Raw genomic sequence first — 17849 nt, forward strand, 5'->3', positions numbered from 1 at the left:
GGCTCAAATTTTAGCTTCATCAGGGAATATGAGCGTGTGAGCTGCCAAGGGAGCGTTTCAGGAGGTTGTTCCTGAGACTTTACCCTGGGGAGAATAAACGTTCCCCTGTGGGATTTTATTCTGGCAATGGATTTCCTTTGCAGGACTATGTTTGCACCAATAGAAAGGATTCTTCAGTAGGACATCACTCAAAAAGCAGTGACCCTCGATAACTTCAGGGGGCAGTGTTTTGGACCTGCAAGCGCTTCAAGCTACAGAGTCCTACATCTTCTTTCTTCTGAACAAGTTTGGGGCCTATGCCCCTCGAGTACCTTGTTCCCAGGAGGTTTCAGTTTTCATCTCAAATTGGTGATTCCATCCTTTCTGGCACAAATGGTACCTAACCTACACAAGCTGGATGTACCAGGTATCTAAGATGCCTACCTTCAAGCTGCTTCCTTTAAATCCTCAGGGAGGCTGTTTGTGTTTCCATCAGGCAAATTCCTAGGAGAAACTGCAGCAAACCTTGTCATCTTGGAGTGTTAAGGTCATCCTGAAAACATAGTGCAGCCAGGCAAGAACCTCTAGAAGTGTTAGAGGCTTATTCAGCCAGGTCCATCTCTACATTCAGGGCAGTACATGCAAAGTGTCTATGAAGACTTTTGGAAATCAGCAGGCTAGTTACCGCAGTACACCTGCCTCAGGCGCTACAGGGAAGATCCAGGGGCTTATACATCAATAGACTTCAACAGAATGGTAGTTTAGGCTTTCATGTCCATTGTAATGCAGTTTGATTATACAATTTAGCCCTCCATGTTTAGCTAGTTATTTTATCACGTGTGTGCTGCCATGTTGGCATCAGGAAAACTAAAAATTATATCATACTTACTGTAATTTACCTTTCCTGACCCCAATCCATGGCAGCATACGAACCTCCCCTTGTTTGATCTTGATTTTACAGAGATTGGGGGAGGTTGCTCTCAGTCAGACAGGTCCTGTGGGTGGATATAGGGGCGGAGTTATATCACATGTGCTGCCATAGATTGGCGTCTGGAAAGGAAAATTATGGTAAGTATGATACAATTTTCAGTTCTGTTTTGTTTTATTTTTCATTTGGATAGGTTAAAGGAAAGTTCTAATTTCTGTCAGGTTTTTTTTAGCCATCTGTTTCTCTTTACAGAGATTTTCCCTTCAAATGCTGTCCCATAGCCACTGCAGGAAGTAAATGGAAATCCATGCAAAGTGGGGGAATCTCTGCATGTAACCAGGGTCAGCAGAACTAACGTCCCCATTGTAAGATTTCCCCTCTAGTCCTGTTCTGGTGACAACACAAAATGTGGGATTTTCTTTCACTCTCAGTGGTTATGGTAACTAGGACACAGAGGTCTGTGCCCACCGTTAGAGAGATTCACCCTCTCTAAGTGTTCTAATCCCTCTCTTTTATATAAAATTATAAACGTGCAGTCTATGCCATCCATGTTAAGAAAATAAGAACTCTGCTAAATTATATTTGTTTCTAAACAGACCATGTAAACCCCCAATGCCTCTTTCCAGTTGTTCCCATGTGAAGGATCCAACATACCCTCTCTTCCACATTTAGCTGTTAATAATGGAAGGGGCTGTCGGTCACACCATTCTTACTACTTACTGACTACCAATCAACTTGATGCTGGATTGATACCATTTGATTTTTTTTTTTTTTCTTTCCTGGGGGTTTAGTTTTAGAGATCATCTAATTTGTATATTAGCAGCCCTCCCAGCTTTAGAAACCTAATTTTAAATTTGCAAATAAGTTGCATATTTAGGGAAATAAAAAGCTGTTCCCTTTTTGTTTTAAAAGCTGTTCAATAAATGTTTTGTGGAGAACATAGAACAGGGGTCCTCAAACTGCGGCTCGCGGGCCACATGCGGCCCGCCGAGGACATTTATCCAGCCTGCCGGCAGGGGCATATTTGCCGCGAGGAAGGGACACTAAGTACAGGGGCGCTTAGGGGGCAGCTGTATCTTACCTGGCTCCATGTCCCAGTCCCATGATGATCCAGTCCAGGAAGCACTGCTCCTTCATTCACTCCGGCCACTCACTTACTCAATGTTCAGCTCCGCCTCCTCACCGGTGATTGGGCGCCAGAACTGTAGCCCAGGAAAGGCACACAGGCGGCCAATCACCTATGAGGAGGCGGAGCCGAACGACCCCGCAAACATCGAGTGAGGGAGAGGCCGGAGTGAAGAAGGACAGCTGACAGGTAAGTGTGCCGTGCAGATGGTGCTGCTGCAACCAGGTATGCTGGAACAGGGGTCAGCAAGTTAAGTGTCATTGGTGTCAGTGGGAGGAATAGTGCCCCATCATTGGTGTCACTGATACTAATGATGGGGCACTATTCCTCCCCCCACTGACACCAATGATGGGGCACTATTCCTCCCCCCACTGACACCAATGATGGGGCACTATTCCTCCCCCCACTGACACCGACGGGGCACTATTCCTCCCCCCACTGACACCGACGGGGCACTATTCCTCCCCCCACTGACACCGACGGGGCACTATTCCTTCCCCCACTGACACCGACGGGGCACTATTCCTTCCCCCACTGACACCGACGGAACACTATTCCTTCCCCCACTGACACCAATGACGGGGCACTATTCCCCCCCACTGACACCAATGACGGGGCACTATTCCCCCCCACTGACACCAACGATGGAACACTATTCCTTTCCCCACTGACACCAATGACGGGGCACTATTCCCCCCCACTGACACCAATGACGGGGCACTATTCCCCCCCACTGACACCAATGACGGGGCACTATTCCCCCCCACTGACACCAATGACGGGGCACTATTCCCCCCCACTGGCACCAATGACGGGGCACTATTCCCCCCCACTGGCACCAATGACGGGGCACTATTCCCCCCCACTGACACCAATGACGGGGCACTATTCCCCCCCAATGACGGGGCACTATTCCCCCCACTGACACCAATGATGGGGCACTATTTCGCTCCATAAGACACACTTGGGGGGAAATGTCTGTGCATCTTATGGAGCAGCCGACCCAGTATTCCCGCCGCCGTTGTATGTCCGCAGTCTCTGGTCATCTCCTGTACTGTGTCCGCAGTCTCTGGTCATCTCCTGTACTGTGTCCGCAGTCTCTGGTCATCTCCTGTACTGTGTCCGCAGTCTCTGGTCATCTCATGTACTGTGTCCGCAGTCTCTGGTCATCTCCTGTACTGTGTCTGCAGTCTCTGGCCATCTCCTGTACTGTGTCTGCAGTCTCTGGTCATCTCCTGTACTGTGTCTGCAGTCTCTGGTCATCTCCTGTAGTATGTCTGCAGTCTCTGGTCATCTCATGTACTATGTCTGCAGTCTCTGGTCATCTCCTGTAGTGTGTCCGCAGTCTCTGGTCATCTGCTGTAGTGTGTCCGCAGTCTCTGGTCATCTGCTGTAGTGTGTCTGCAGTCTCTGGTCATCTGCTGTAGTGTGTCTGCAGTCTCTGGTCATCTCCTGTAGTGTGCCCGCAGTCTCTGGTCATCTCCTGTAGTATGTCTGCAGTCTCTGGTCATCTCCTGTAGTATGTCTGCAGTCTCTGGTCATCTCATGTACTATGTCCGCAGTCTCTGGTCATCCCCTGTACTGTGTCCGTAGACTCTGGTCATCCGCTGTACTGTGTCCGCAGACTCTGGTCATCCCCTGTACTGTGTCCGCAGTCTCTGGTCATCCCCTGTAGTGTGCCCGCAGTCTCTGGTCATCTCCTGTAGTATGTCCGCAGTCTCTGGTCATCTCCTGTAGTATGTCCGCAGTCTCTGGTCATCTCCTGTAGTATGTCCGCAGTCTTTGGTCATCTCCTGTACTGTGTCCGCAGTCTCTGGTCATCTCCTGTACTATGTCCGCAGTCTCTGGTCATCTCCTGTACTGTGTCCGCATTTGTTCATAGTTTTTCTTTTTTTTTTTTTTTTTTTAACTATAGTCCGGCCCTCCAACGGTTTGAGGGACAGTGAACTGGCCCCCTGTTTAAAAAGTTTGAGGACATAGAACATAGAAGAATAACTCATTACAATGTTTTTCCATTGTTCAGTCCCCTGTGGAACAAAATACACGTAGTACTATGTTCATTGTTGCAAAGTGCTTTCTAAGAATAGCTACTGTATAAGGTCAGACTGGGTGCCCTGCCCCTCCCCCTGCAACCATCTAATAACATATTTAAAGTGGTTCTAAAGGCAGATTTTCTACCTTCATGCATTCTGTGCATGAAGTTAAAAAACCTTCTGGGTGTTGTTTCCCCCCCCCCACAAACCTTGGCCCCCTTTTATCCTTATCTGAACCCTCTCTCTATCCAGTGATGTGCATGAGAGAAACCACTCTCCCGGGTCTCTCACTCCTCATTGACTCACACGGCAGCAGTAGCCTTTGGCTGTCAGTTACAGCCAATGAGGAAAGAGTGGTTGTGGGGCCCAGCCTGCTCAAGTGCCCCATAGCAAGAGACTTGCCACTGGGGGCACACGGCAGGGAGGAGGACATCCAGGACCGCTGGCGGGGGACCCAAAAAGAAAGGGATCGGGGCTGCTCTGAGCAAAATCATTCAACAGAGCAAGTAAGTATAACATGTTTGTTAAAAAAATACAACCTTTAGAATTCCTTTAACCTGGCCATAAATGGATCGAATCTCGGCCGGTTCAGCAGAGATCGGTTGACTTTTAATCCATCTATAGGCAGGCTGGTTTGTATTCAAATTAATGCATCGATCGACTTTGGTACAACCAACCTGTCGGATATTTAAAATGTAATTACTGCTGGCTATAGCCACTAGCAGTGATCATTGTTTTCTGCTGGCCAGAAAGGGTCTCTGCTGGAAGAACACAATAGCACTGTGGAAGGGATTTCCCCATCAACACTGACTGTGTTGATGAGGGATTCCAGCTAATTTCTTTTCTTCCACTCATGGTGGAAAGAGAGAAAATTGCATAATCTTCTGTTTCATGGTTGATTCTGCTCCAAGCACTTTCCCAAGACCAGTTGCGGCAAGTGGAATGCAGAGGGACAGGTATCTAAAGACGCCCCTTCTCCCTCTGTGTTCCTTTTGCCGTTGCTTGTCTCAGAGGAGTGCTTGAAGCCAAGACAAGCAGGTGTTATAAAGCGACCACCTCCTTTCCAGCTGTGCTGTCAGACAGCTGAGGAGGGCCACCCAGTCTGAGCTCACAGCTAGGGTTAGTAAGCACCTAGTAACATGGTAAAAAGTACTACATGTAAGTTTTCCCTCTAGGGACCAAACAGTGAAAATATAATTATAGTTCTTGTAACATACATGTAAGATTTGAGTAGCTGAGATGTGACCTGTCATATTTTCCCTCTAGGGACCAAACAGTGAAAATGTAATTATAGATCTATTTTAATCCATTGATTGTGGGTTTCTTAACCGTTGTCGTATCTTGATGCACTCTTAAACGTCTGTTCTATAAATGTTTACTATTTAAAAGCTGTTCCATTTTTGTTTAAAATGATGATGTGGATTATTAGAAGCCATGAAATATAACTGAGATGTATTGTAATAAAGGCGGCATCAAATGAAAAATTGAATATGTTGAAACACATTTAGTGTATAGGGCATGTTGAGCTCTCCATTTACAGTATTTATACCACTTCTTGTCTTGTCTTTGAAATCCCGGTGAACATTACAGAAATAGTGGAGCCTCCTTTTAGTTCTCTGCCCCCCATATACCCACCGCACTGCTTCTTTCTGCTGCTACCATGTAGGGCAGACCCACTAAAAATCTATTATAACCTTGCCTGATGCAGCTCAGTGTGGAGATTTTATACATTCTAAGGCATTGATAGCATAACTTTTAACATACCTGTCTGGATGTCTTTATCTGTTTTTAGTTTAATCTGGGTCCCACTAAGCATAATATATATTTTTTTTTTAGCTGCTCTCCCTCTTGTTTGAAGACTTGTTCAAAAAATTTAACTCTGAAATGAAAAAGATTGCAGATCAAGTAATTCCAAAACAAAGAGCAGCCCAGTTTGATGTTGTAAAACATATGCGGCAAGACCAGATCACCAATGGCATGGTGAATGCTATATCTACGGTAAGGGCTGTGTTTACCTGTACAACTTTTTTTTTTAAATCATTTTAATTCCTTTTAAAGTATTCCAGCAGAGAGGAGTGCCTGATATCCTGGGCGTCACAAGTTCCTGAGTAAACATCCGTAAATTAGAACTCTCCTGTGCAAGAGGCCTAAACGAGTAAACACACAAGTAAATTACTGCACATAAATGAAAAACATTCTATTTTTGTTTTACTGCTCTATACTTAATGCTGTATTACTGATCTTTACTCTGTTGTGCGCAATGTCCCATAGACAACAATGCTTATCATTTCAGATCAGTAAAATACTAAGCATTTTTTACTCCCATGTGCAATAAGCCTTATGCTTGATAACTCCTCTCTGTGCAGCCAATGGTTATTCATCAGACATATTTGTGTCATGGTTGCACCCTGTAACACTCTTTTTTTAAACCTTTTTACATAATTCATCAGTTTATTAACCTTTGTTAGAAAACTGACCAAAAACTACACTGCTCAAAAAAATTAAATGAACACTTTGAAAACACATCAGATCTGTACTGACATGGACTATGAAATGATTTTGGGACGTAAGGATGCCCCATTATTTGATGGAAAGGAAAATGATCAACCTATGGAAGATTGAATTCAAAGAAACCCTGAAAATCTAAGTGAAAAAAATGATGCAGTAGGCTAGTCCAATTTGCTGAAATTTCATTGCAGCAACGCAAAATGGCACTCGGTGGTAATGTATGGCCCACACATGCTTGTATGCATGCCTGACAACGTCGGGGCATGCTGCTAATGAGACGATGGATGTGTCCTGGGGTATTATCTGGACCAGGGCATCATTGAGCTCCTGGACAGTCTGGGGAGCAAAGAAGCGTTTCAGAAACATGATATCCCAGAAGTGTTCTATTGGATTTATGTCAGGCAAGCATGGGGACATTCAATGGTATCAATTCCTTTATCCTCCAGGAACTGCATGCATACTCTCGCCACATGAGGCCGGGCATTGTCATTCACCAGTAGGAACCCAGGACCCACTGCACCAGCGTAGGGTCTGACAATGGGTCCAAGGATTTCATCCCAATACCTAATGGCAGTCATGGTGCCATTGTCTAGCCTGTAGAGGTCTGTGTGTCCCTCCATGGATATGCCTCCCCAGACCATCACTGACCCACCACCAAAACGGTCATGCTGAACGATGTTACAGGTAGCATAACGTTTTCCATGGCTTCTCTAGACCCTTTCATGTCTGTCGCATGTGCTCATGGTGAACCTGCTCTCATCTGTGATAAGCACATTGTGCCAGTGGTGGACCTGCCAATTCTGGTGCTCAATGGCAAATGCCAATCGAGCTCTATGGTGCTGGGCAGTGAGCACAGGGCCCACTAGACAATGTCGGGCCCTCAGGCCACCCTCATGAAGTCTGTCTGATTGTTTGGTCAGAGACATTCACAAAAGTGGCCTGCTGGAGGTCATTTGTAGGGCTCTGGCAGTGCTGATCCTATTTCTCCTTGCACAAAGGAGCAGATACTGGTCCTGTCAATGGGTTAAGGACATTCTATGGCCCTGTCCAGGTCTCCTAGAGTAACTGCCTTTCTCCTGGAATCCCCTCAATGCTCTTGAGACTGTGCTGGGAGACACCGCAAACCTTCTGGCAATGACTCATATTGACATGCAATCTTGGACGATTTGGACTGCCTGTGCAACCTCTGTAGGGTCCAGGTATTGCCTCATGTTACCAGTAGTGACAGTGACCCTAGCCAAATGCAAAACTAGTGAAAAGCTGAGTAGGGAAAAAATGTCAGTGGCCTCCACCTGTAAAATAACTCCTGTTTTGGGGGTTGTCTCATTTTTGCCCATCTAGTTCACCTGTTAATTTCATTAACACCAAAGCAGCTGAAACTGATTAACAACCCTCTCTGCTACTTAACTGACCAGATCAAAATCCCAGGAGTTTAATTGACTAAATGATATACTCTGATTAAAAAGCATTCCTTTAATTTTTGTTAGCAGTGTACTATTATTTCCCTTTTAATGGAGTTAAAACTTTTTTTTTTCTTGTTTGCAGGGGAATTGGTCACTGAAAAGATTTAAAATGGACCGTCAAGGTGTTACACAAGTGTTGTCTCGGTTGTCTTATATTTCAGCTCTAGGGATGATGACGCGAATCTCTTCTCAGTTTGAGAAAACGAGAAAAGTCAGCGGCCCACGATCCCTGCAGCCATCTCAGTGGGGGATGTTGTGTCCTTCGGATACTCCTGAAGGAGAGGCGAGTTTCACTACTAGTATTCACTATATATGATAAACAAGGATGTGAGGTTGTTTTTAACCTTTTGACAAGGCAACCAAACTTAAGCATCCTGTACATGGATCAAAATTCAGCCCGTTCAGCAGGGACCAGCCAAATTTCGATCCATGTATGGGCACCCTAGTTGTACAGCAGCCAATTAGCCGGTAAGCTTCTGTACAACCATCCTGTCAGTTTTTTCTCGATCGATATAGCTGGCAGCACTGATCATTGTATTCTGACTGTGGGGAAGACTTCCTGTCATCAGAACACAATAGCACAGTGGGAGGATTTCCCCTTACACATCTAATGTGTGGAAGGAGGAATCAAATCATTTTATTTGTTCAGCCTTTGGGTTAAACAATAAAAAAAAATGTATTGTCTGCCTTAAAGTGATTGGTATTTTTTTTTTTTTTATTTGCATTTGCAAACAGGTTTATACTTACTTGCTCTGTGTAATGGAATTGCACAGAGTGTCCCCAACCTTCCTTTTTCTAGGTTCCCTGTCTGCTCTTCTGGCTCCTCCTCTCCAGTGAGTGCCCCCAGAGGAAACTGATCCTATGGGGAACACTCATGCTGGCTTGCTCCCAAACCCCTTTGCCTGCGTCTATAGACACAGACAGCAGGACTTGGCCTTGCTCCATTGTCACTGTTTTTCAATGATAGCAGGGGCCAACACAGTTTACTATGCCCCTTCCGCCACCACCCCTGCCCCCCTCCCCCCTCCCCTCTCTATTCTGAAACTATCCCCCTGTGTGCCTGCAGCAAGCAAGTGGGAGGGAAAGGAGTGAAGCTACCAGCACTGCAGTGTAAAGGGGCACACAGGGGGCCTGGGCAACATGAAGAATAAGATCATGGGTAAGGAGGGAGATCAGTATGGCAGGGGGCAATTACTGGAACCCATCCCTCCATTGTGACTCTCTCTGCAGCAGCTGAAAGCTGGCGGGAGGGAGAAGAGGAGAAGCCAGCTTTCATCTGCTGCAAAGAGCGCCACACAGAGGGATCAGTTTCAGTAATTGCCCCCCTGCTGCACTGATCACCCACCCTGCCCATGATCCGATTTCCCCTGCCCAGGACTATACAAGTGTATTGGTGGCCCTGAATCTAATATTGTGAATAAAGAGATGAGAATTGTAGATACCACCATACTTTTTTTTTTTTTTCCTAGTGATACATTTTAGCACTCATTTTTAACAAAAGTACTTAAAAAGCCTTTGGTGATGTGTGCTGCTAAGCATTTCCAGGCTCATTACAGGATTCACGGCAAAGCTCAAGGATAGATGGCAAAAATGAAAGTAATAATAAATCCAAAAGCAAACATTGATTATATTGCAGCTTACCAATTCTTAGTTGTGATGGCTGCATTAGTTTTCTTATTTAAGGCTTTTTTCACCTGGAGATCTGGCCAACAATAAAAGAAAACTAATGCAGCCACCACAACCAAGAGTTGGTAATCTGCAATATAATAAATGTGTGCTTTTGGGTTTCACGTAATACCTTTTTTTTTTTTTTAAACACTTTAGGCCTTTTCCCGCCCACCCACTGCCATTCTTGCCTAGGTGAGAATGATGTACCCCTGCTGCTTCAACCTCCTGGGATTTCACATCACATATCCCAGGAGGCTGTAGGAGTATGGACCAACAGTGGCCTGCGGACCAAAATTGCACCACAGGATCAGGGTCTCTGCATTGGATCATCGGATCACAGCAAGACACTGATGGATATGCTGGACAGGTGAGTATCTGAATCCAGGACCACACTGCATGACAATTTGACAGGTAAGTGGAGATAAAAAAAAAAAAAAAAAAGGAGCAAATTAAGCTTCCCTTTAATTGTCTAGTATGGGCAATCCAGCGTGTATACATTTTAGAGGGAAAAAAGTTAGTATTGGTAAGATTTAACATCACCTATTCCAAATAAACAGATACAATTACTCCCTTTACATTCTTCTGCAGGCTTGTGGTTTAGTGAAAAATCTGGCACTAATGACTCATATCACTACTGATATGGAAGATGGGCCTATCATAAAGTTGGCTGGAAATCTTGGCGTAGAAGATGTCAATCTGTTGTGTGGTGAAGAATTGGCCTACCCTAATGTCTTTATAGTCTTTCTCAATGGTAACTTGCAATAAATGTTCAGCTTTTAAATGCACATTTTCACACAAAGTATTCTTATCTATGCTGTCTATCTACCTGATGTAAAGTAACAATCTCCCTAATCCCAGATGTATACATACCTGAATTCAATGGTCATGGCGTGCCATTATGTCCATGCCCCTAGGCCGAAGCCTTCTGTCCACTGGTTGCTTCTGTGAAATCGATCCCTGTTGGGTTCTATGGGACTGTCTGCTTAGTGTCTTAGCTTACTTTACATTTTTCTCTCTGTATTTTGTGTACCAAACTGGAATGTTGAGTGGCTTTAGAATTTAAAGTGTGTTTCCACTTTAAATGGATATCCCACCTTAAAGTGATACTAAAGTTTTGTTTTTATACTTGCTTGCTGTGTGCAGTGGTTTTGCACAGAGCAGCCCAGATCCTCCTCTTCTTGGTTTCCCCGCCAGTGCTCATGTCCCCTCCCTCCTGTTGGATGCCCCCAAAACAAGCTGCTTACTATGGGGGCACCCGAACAGGCGTGCTCCTGAGCTGAGGCTCTGCGTGTCTATTCACACACAGAGCCGTGGCTCGGCCCTGCCTCCTCCCTCCCCTGATTGGCTCAGTGGTTGTAATTGACAGCAATGGGAGCCAGTGGCCTCCACTGCTGCCTCAGCCAATCAGGAGTGAGAGTCCCCATAGAACCGAGGCTCTTGTGGACATCGCTGGATCGGGATGGGGCTCAGGTAAGTGTTATGGCAGGCTGCTACACACAGAAAGTTATTTTACCTTCATGCATAGAATGCATAAAGGTAAAAAAAACCTTGAGACTTTACAACTACTTTAAGCTCTTTTCCTTAGTGAGACTGCCTTTTCTTACCCAGCTCCTTATTTTTTATATATCTAAATATAGATATCTAAAGCTAAAACTTTTTTTATGATTTCAGATAAAGTAGGGAAGGGTTTAACCACTTTCCGACTGAAAAGTTGGCTACAGTGCGGTCAGGTAGCTCTGAGAGGGCATCCATGGACACGCCGTGCACGATCTGTGATCGCTGTGTTCTTCAGACACAGATGTTACTTGTCCAAGTAGGGGGCCAATTAGAGCTGCCTTTTACATGTGACCAGCTGTGTCCAATTACAGCTGATCACATGTAAACAGGAAATGCCGGTTATCGGCAGTCCTCTCCTCACACTGACAATGCATGAGGACAGGAGAGCCGGTAAGCGGTATTTCTCAGGGGGACATCTACACAGTGCTCTGATGATCAGTGTGGCCCCATCAGTGCGGCCAATAGTGCCCATTTGTGCTGGCTTTCAGTGCCTATCAGTGTCGCCTATCAGTGCAGCCTCATCAGCACCCATCAGTGAAGGAGAAAAATCACTTTACAAATCTTTTTAACAGAAACTAAGTTTTTGGTCTTTTTTTGTTTACCACAAAAAACCCCAGTGGTGATTTAACCACCAAAAGAAAGCTCTATTTGTCTAAAAACATTTCTTATGGGTAGTGTTGCATGACCATGCAATTTTCATTCAAAGCGCAACAGAGCTGAAAGCTGAAAATTGGCCGGGGCAGGAAGGGAGTAAAAGTGCCCAGTAGGCAAGTGAGTAAAGCCCCTGTCAGGGTTTAGTTGTCAACATTGCCATCTATGTCTCATTGGTGAGATTTCCATTCACTTCCTTTCCTGTACACCCAACAGGCATGAATTCCCCCTTAGACCTTCCTTCTATTCGTGTTCTGCTGACAGTTTAAAATTTGGAAGTATCCCTCCATTTCAGTAATGAAGTAATAGTAGGCACCAGGGAAAACAGAGAGCGAATCTCCCTTATTGGATGCAAACCGCAATGAAAACCTGAGAGGGGTTGGAACTCCTTACCACTCCATCCAAATCTAAGGAAAAAGTTTTGTCCGTACATACTGGTGGCCTGGTTTTTGGGCCTATGGCGACCCTTTGGTACTTGCAGGGCAGCACTTTTCATACCCCAGAAGTGGGAGCACTGATATGTAAAGGGACTAAGAATGGTGATCTGTTACAGTCTCACATACCTACCATGTCTCTGGTCTTCTGCAGCAACTTACTTTTTTAGCAACTCTGTCCCCTCTAGTAAGTCTGCAGTCTGACAGTCTTATGTAGCATTACATACTGTAGACTAAATATTATGTGTGGCCAGTTTGTTCTTTCAGGCGGCACATTTGGGGCCTCTTATACCTCACAAGTTGACAACCAACGCTATAAATGCTCTAAGAATTGAAAGCAAAACTCCAGGCAACCAGCTAAACAGTTGAAGTGCATGTTGTACATTAACTGTTTTGCCTGCTATTTGTATTTTCAAGTGGACTTGTTCTGTATTGTTGAGGGTGTTTTGTAGCCTATCTAAGATACAACTTCAATTATGAGTGTCGGGAACATACCCTGGTATTTATATCAACACAAATAGCACAGACACCTTAAAATTATATTAAAAGAAATGAAAAAAAAATAACAAACATGTTCTACTTACGTGCTCTTTGTAGTAGTTTTGCATAGAGCAGCCCGATCTTCCTCTTTGTGGGTCCCCTGCTCCTGGCCCCTCCTTTCTGCCAAGTGCCCCTAAGAGCAAGCAGTTTGCTATGGGGGCACCCAAACAGGCTTGCTCCTGAGGGGGAGCTGCACACAGAAGGCTTTTTTACCTTCATGCATAGAGTGCACAAAGGTAAAAAAAAAATTTGAGCCTTTACAACCACTTTAATCCAATCACCATGGAAAGTCACATGTTATTGCCCAAGAAGAGAGTGGGAGGTGTGAAAGTTGTGATACCACCATGTACAAGTTACATAATCCCATCCATGATGTCAGGAAGACTTTGTAGGTGTTACTCCTTTGATTTGCATGGCTAAAGGTGTGGTTTGTGTTCAGTTTATTAATCATACTGCACAAAGCTAACAGAGCAGGGCTTCTTTGTGTAAGGGAGCATGTAACAGTGCTTGGGCCTGTGTAGTTAGTCACCAGACCGAAACACTGTCTCCCGCAGCAGGAGGCAGCAAGGAATACCTTGCTGGTGGGGAGGGGGGTATCAAGAGGAGCTGACACTCTGCCCTAAATTAGCAGGGAGGCGAAATGAGGTGCTTACGGGTATTGTGTATAGGTTTCCAACCTGCGGCCCATGACAGCTATGAATGCGGGGTAAATTTTTTGTCAAAATGTGTGTACACTTAGCGAACACATGCGGCCAAAGGAAAATTTAACAGTGTCTCTGTACTAGACTTTCATAAGATTTATCTTCCCCAAGAAAAATATCCCACTCTTCACAATTACACCTTATTCATGTCATCAGTTTTCAGCAGCTTCTGTATTTGTGAGCAACTGTTACCAAGCATGAAACACACGAAGGGCAAGATTAGAACCAAAATATCTTATGAGCACCTTAAGAATTCAATTGAGAACTTATACTACATCCATCGAACCAGATATTGATGTGTTAGTTTATATACAAAACTAGTGCGATATTTGACACGGTTTTTGATAATCAAAAATATTACAAACATGATGTTTTATTACTCAAATTGTTACATTATCTATATCCATGAACTTGTGATCTACCTGACTTGTGATCTACCTGACTTTTTCTGCTCATCTGCTGTCCTTATTGTTAGTGTATTTTATGTTTGGCCCAAGACAATTCCTCGTCTTCCAATGTGGCTCAGGAAAGTCAAAAGCTTGGACATACCTGGCATAAAGCTAAAATGTAATGCACTTCACTTTTTTTGTACATGGGATGTGCAGGTTTAATGTCTTCTTCAATAGATGGACAAACTAATAAATTCCAGTATATCCACAGTGTGTGTATGATACCCCCTGTAGAGAGAGTGAGTCACACACTGCACAACCCCAGCTAGTTCCTCATTAGTGTAGAGAGATCACTGCAGATGAGGAGTAGGAGAGGAGGCTGATTAACATGATTTGTGAAAGTGAATTATAACAGGGAACATGCAAGTAATTATTTTCTTTATGAATTTAAATCCTTCATTATGAGCTGGTATTGTAAATGTGCAGAGCCTTAAATGAAACCGCTCAGCTTGAGGTCTCGATTAATATTTTGTATTATTTATAATATGCATGTCCCTAGTCCTTAGAAGACCTTGTGTAAATATACTGTAGGAAATATGCTCCCTTTACTTTCTTTTCTTCTTTTCCTTCTTTCCTTTCTTTTGTTCTTTTCTTGATTTCCTTTTTATTATCTTTTGGTTTTCTCTTTCCTTTTATTATCTTTCCTTCTTTCATGCTCTCGTGCACTCTCTGTCTCTAGCATCTCTGTCTCTATCTCCTCTCTCTCTACCGCTAACATCTCTGTCGTCTGTCTCTGTCGTCTCTGTCATCTGTCTCTGTCGTCTCTGTCTCTGTCGTCTCTGTCGCCACTCGTCTCAGTCTCTATCTCTATCATCTCAGTCTCTACCATCTCGGTCTCTGTCTCCATCATCTCTGTCTCTATCTCCATCATCTCTGTGTCTATCTCTCTTGTAACAGGATCAAATACATTTTAGCATTTTCAAAGCAAATGTCTAAAATATTAGTTGATATGGGGGGGGGGGATATAGGGAATGCGTAACTAGCAGTTTTTTTTTTTTTTCCAGTGAGCACCTCATTTTTAAACTCTGCCTCTGCTTATTTCAGTCTCTCTCCTATGTGTGTCAATTTTCTTCTTGGTGTTTTCTTGCTGTCATTCAGGAAACATCCTAGGAGTCATTCGGGACCACCAGAAGCTGGTGAACACGTTTCGGCTGATGAGACGAGCGGGCTACATCAATGAGTTTGTTTCCATTTCCACCAACTTGTCAGACCGCTGTGTGTACATCTCCTCGGACGGAGGCCGGCTGTGCAGGTCATTATTTCCTTGTATAAGAGAGGGGAAGAAATAATTAGTCTAAATAATAGGCTCTGGATAATAAGAGTGCTAAGAACAGGCTGCTGTACGCTGCATTCTTCAGAGGCGAGGAAACACCTAGAGGCCACTGCTCCTTTCTAATTCTATTTCTTCTGCCGAGCACTCTTGACTTTTAAATCTCAAATGCCATCTTTTGTCTGTGTGTCTCCTCTTGGAGGTGAGTCTCCAATGGGCCACACGCCTCTGTTATCTGAGTGTTTAGTAGACCTTCACATATGTTTTTCCTGCAGAATTATGTTATGTAACCTGTAGTTTTCTAATCATTAGTCTGAAGGTTTCCATCTGGATCTGTAATTATTAAAAGAAGAATGTAATGACATTTTTATTAATAGCTAGCTGCAGGTTTAAAACTGGAGTATTATCTCTTTCTTTTAAAGAAGCACTCCAGGCAAACAGCGCAACAAGTTTCAGTGAACCATTTTTAACGCAGCTACTTTACCTGCCAAAGGATTTCTTTTTTTTTTCATCCAGTTTTGAGATTTACACAGCCCTGCCAACAGCAGGAGACATGATTTTTCTCAGCTGTAGTTAAGTAATACAACAATCCTTAGATATGGTGGCTGCATTAGTTTTCTTTTTTTACACTTTTTTTTTCACTCTTTTCACCTTGTGATCTGGCCAGTAACACACCTCCTGTGTTAAAGTACCCCCACTCTGGATGAAGGAGCACTGGGGAAACATTAGGACAATAGCATTGCCAGTCTGGGAGGAGGGGAGTGTTACATGTACTAGCAGATTTAAATACACTAACAAATTTAAGCCAAACTGCGGGTAACACTTTTTTTATAAGCAGTTTTTCCCTTTGGGGATACATCTTTGATATACATAAAAGCTGATCATTGTAAGCACTCCTGTCAGTGTTGAATGGGTTGTCTCATCCCTGTAACTGATAAATCTGCAAGGGAGCTTGTTCTTTTGAAAAACAGACTTACTGGCCAGATTACCAGATGAAAATAGAATGAAGAAAGAAAGGTCCTAAAAAAGAAAACTAATGTAGCCTCACATCTAAGAATTGGTAAGCTGCAATATAATAAATGTTTGCTTTTGGGTTTTTATCGCTGGTTTAAGATGTTTCAGTGTATCTTAGGAGGGTAGGGGGGCCTTATATTATCTAGCTAATATTTCAGCAGCTGTAGAAACTGCCTGCACATGCTCCTGCTCTGCTTGGAATTTACCATTTGCTGGCTGTAAGTGGTAAATACTGTATATACTATCCATAGGTAACATTTCGTATTAAAATGTTTAGTACAAAAAATTTCAATTAAGTATTATTAAACAGAAAGTGACAAGTTCAGTCAAAAATGGTTATACACTGTCACTTTGCCTATTTACCAGTCCGCACCCTTCAGGTAGGAGGCTTTTGGATATGGGGAATGTGATGAGCCAGATCCAAACATAGGTCCTGAGCCAAGTGTAAACATGGTCATGTAGGGCGCAGCTTCATCATTTACCCATGTAAAGTTTGACACTGGAGCTTACACAGAGTGAACTCCTGCAGTGAGCAAAAGGCCAAGTTAACAGGTTTTCTTTATGGTCCATCTTTTTCAATTGCTTATACTTAAAACGGAGCTCTACCCAAAAGGGGACGTTTCATTTTAAGGCTTCATTCCCTGCACCCCGATAAGGATCGGCACCTTGGGGGGGAGGGGGCACCCGAATTTGACAGATATTTGCTCCTGGAAGCAGATGTTACTTTCCCCCATCCCCTCCCTGTAGTTTTCTGGGACACGTGACAGGTTCCAGAAGACTACGAGGCTATTCACAAAGCACAACACTACTCTCGCATGCACAGTGGGCACCCGGCTGTGAGGCTGCAAGCTGTTTCAGCCAGGTGCCCACACTGAAGATGCTGGGGACACAGGACACCAGGTGAACACGGCCAGTGTGAGGACAGTGGTGGATCGAGGGACAGGTATCTATCTGTCTCTGTTTTTTGTAGCTGGCTTTTTTTTTTATTTTAAGCTGACCATTGACTGATTGTTTTAATTTAGCCAGTGGGCTGAACAAAAGAAGATTCCTCCACCTACACAATAATGTTGACAGGAGGAGTCCTACTTCACCAGGACATTGTATCCTAACAGTGGGACCTGCCAATGCCAGAATATACTGATCATTGGCTGCAGCCCCTGATCAAGAATTTTCCAATACGTCCATTCAAAAGAAGCTGATCAAAGGAAGGACCATCTTCTGTCGAGCAGAAATGGCCACACACTAATCAAAATTCAGCAGGTGATAAAATGGCTGACTTTCAGTCCCTTTTATAGCCAGATTTAGTTTTTATTGCCCCATTATATAACACAACTTTGTGTAGAAAGCCTTGTGTGAGGTCTGTGTTGGAGCTTAGATAGGGTTATGGACATGTCCCTTCTTGACAGCACTGGGGCATGGCACTGCATAGTGGAGAACAGGTTGGGTAACCACTTCCTCCATATTTAGAGTTACTGGGTATTTTTAAAATCTCTGGCTGGCAGCAGTGGGCAGTGAAAGTACAAGTGTT

General features: G+C 44.0%; 1 protein-coding gene across 1 annotated transcript in view; it reads left to right on the forward strand.

Annotated features, from left to right (window-relative positions):
- POLR3B (RNA polymerase III subunit B) overlaps positions 1-17849 on the forward strand; it is a 139361-nt gene that overhangs the window by 46600 nt on the left and 74912 nt on the right. The window contains exons 13-16 of the mRNA XM_089671194.1: positions 5903-6064; positions 8120-8320; positions 10294-10456; positions 15136-15289. Coding sequence (XP_089527320.1) covers positions 5903-6064; positions 8120-8320; positions 10294-10456; positions 15136-15289 — 680 coding nt within the window. The remainder of the gene's footprint in view (positions 1-5902; positions 6065-8119; positions 8321-10293; positions 10457-15135; positions 15290-17849) is intronic.

Source organism: Staurois parvus, unplaced genomic scaffold, assembly GCF_062004578.1.
Source record: "Staurois parvus isolate SC_StPar_1 unplaced genomic scaffold, SC_StPar_1.0 ptg000101l, whole genome shotgun sequence".
Taxonomy (NCBI): domain Eukaryota; kingdom Metazoa; phylum Chordata; class Amphibia; order Anura; family Ranidae; genus Staurois; species Staurois parvus.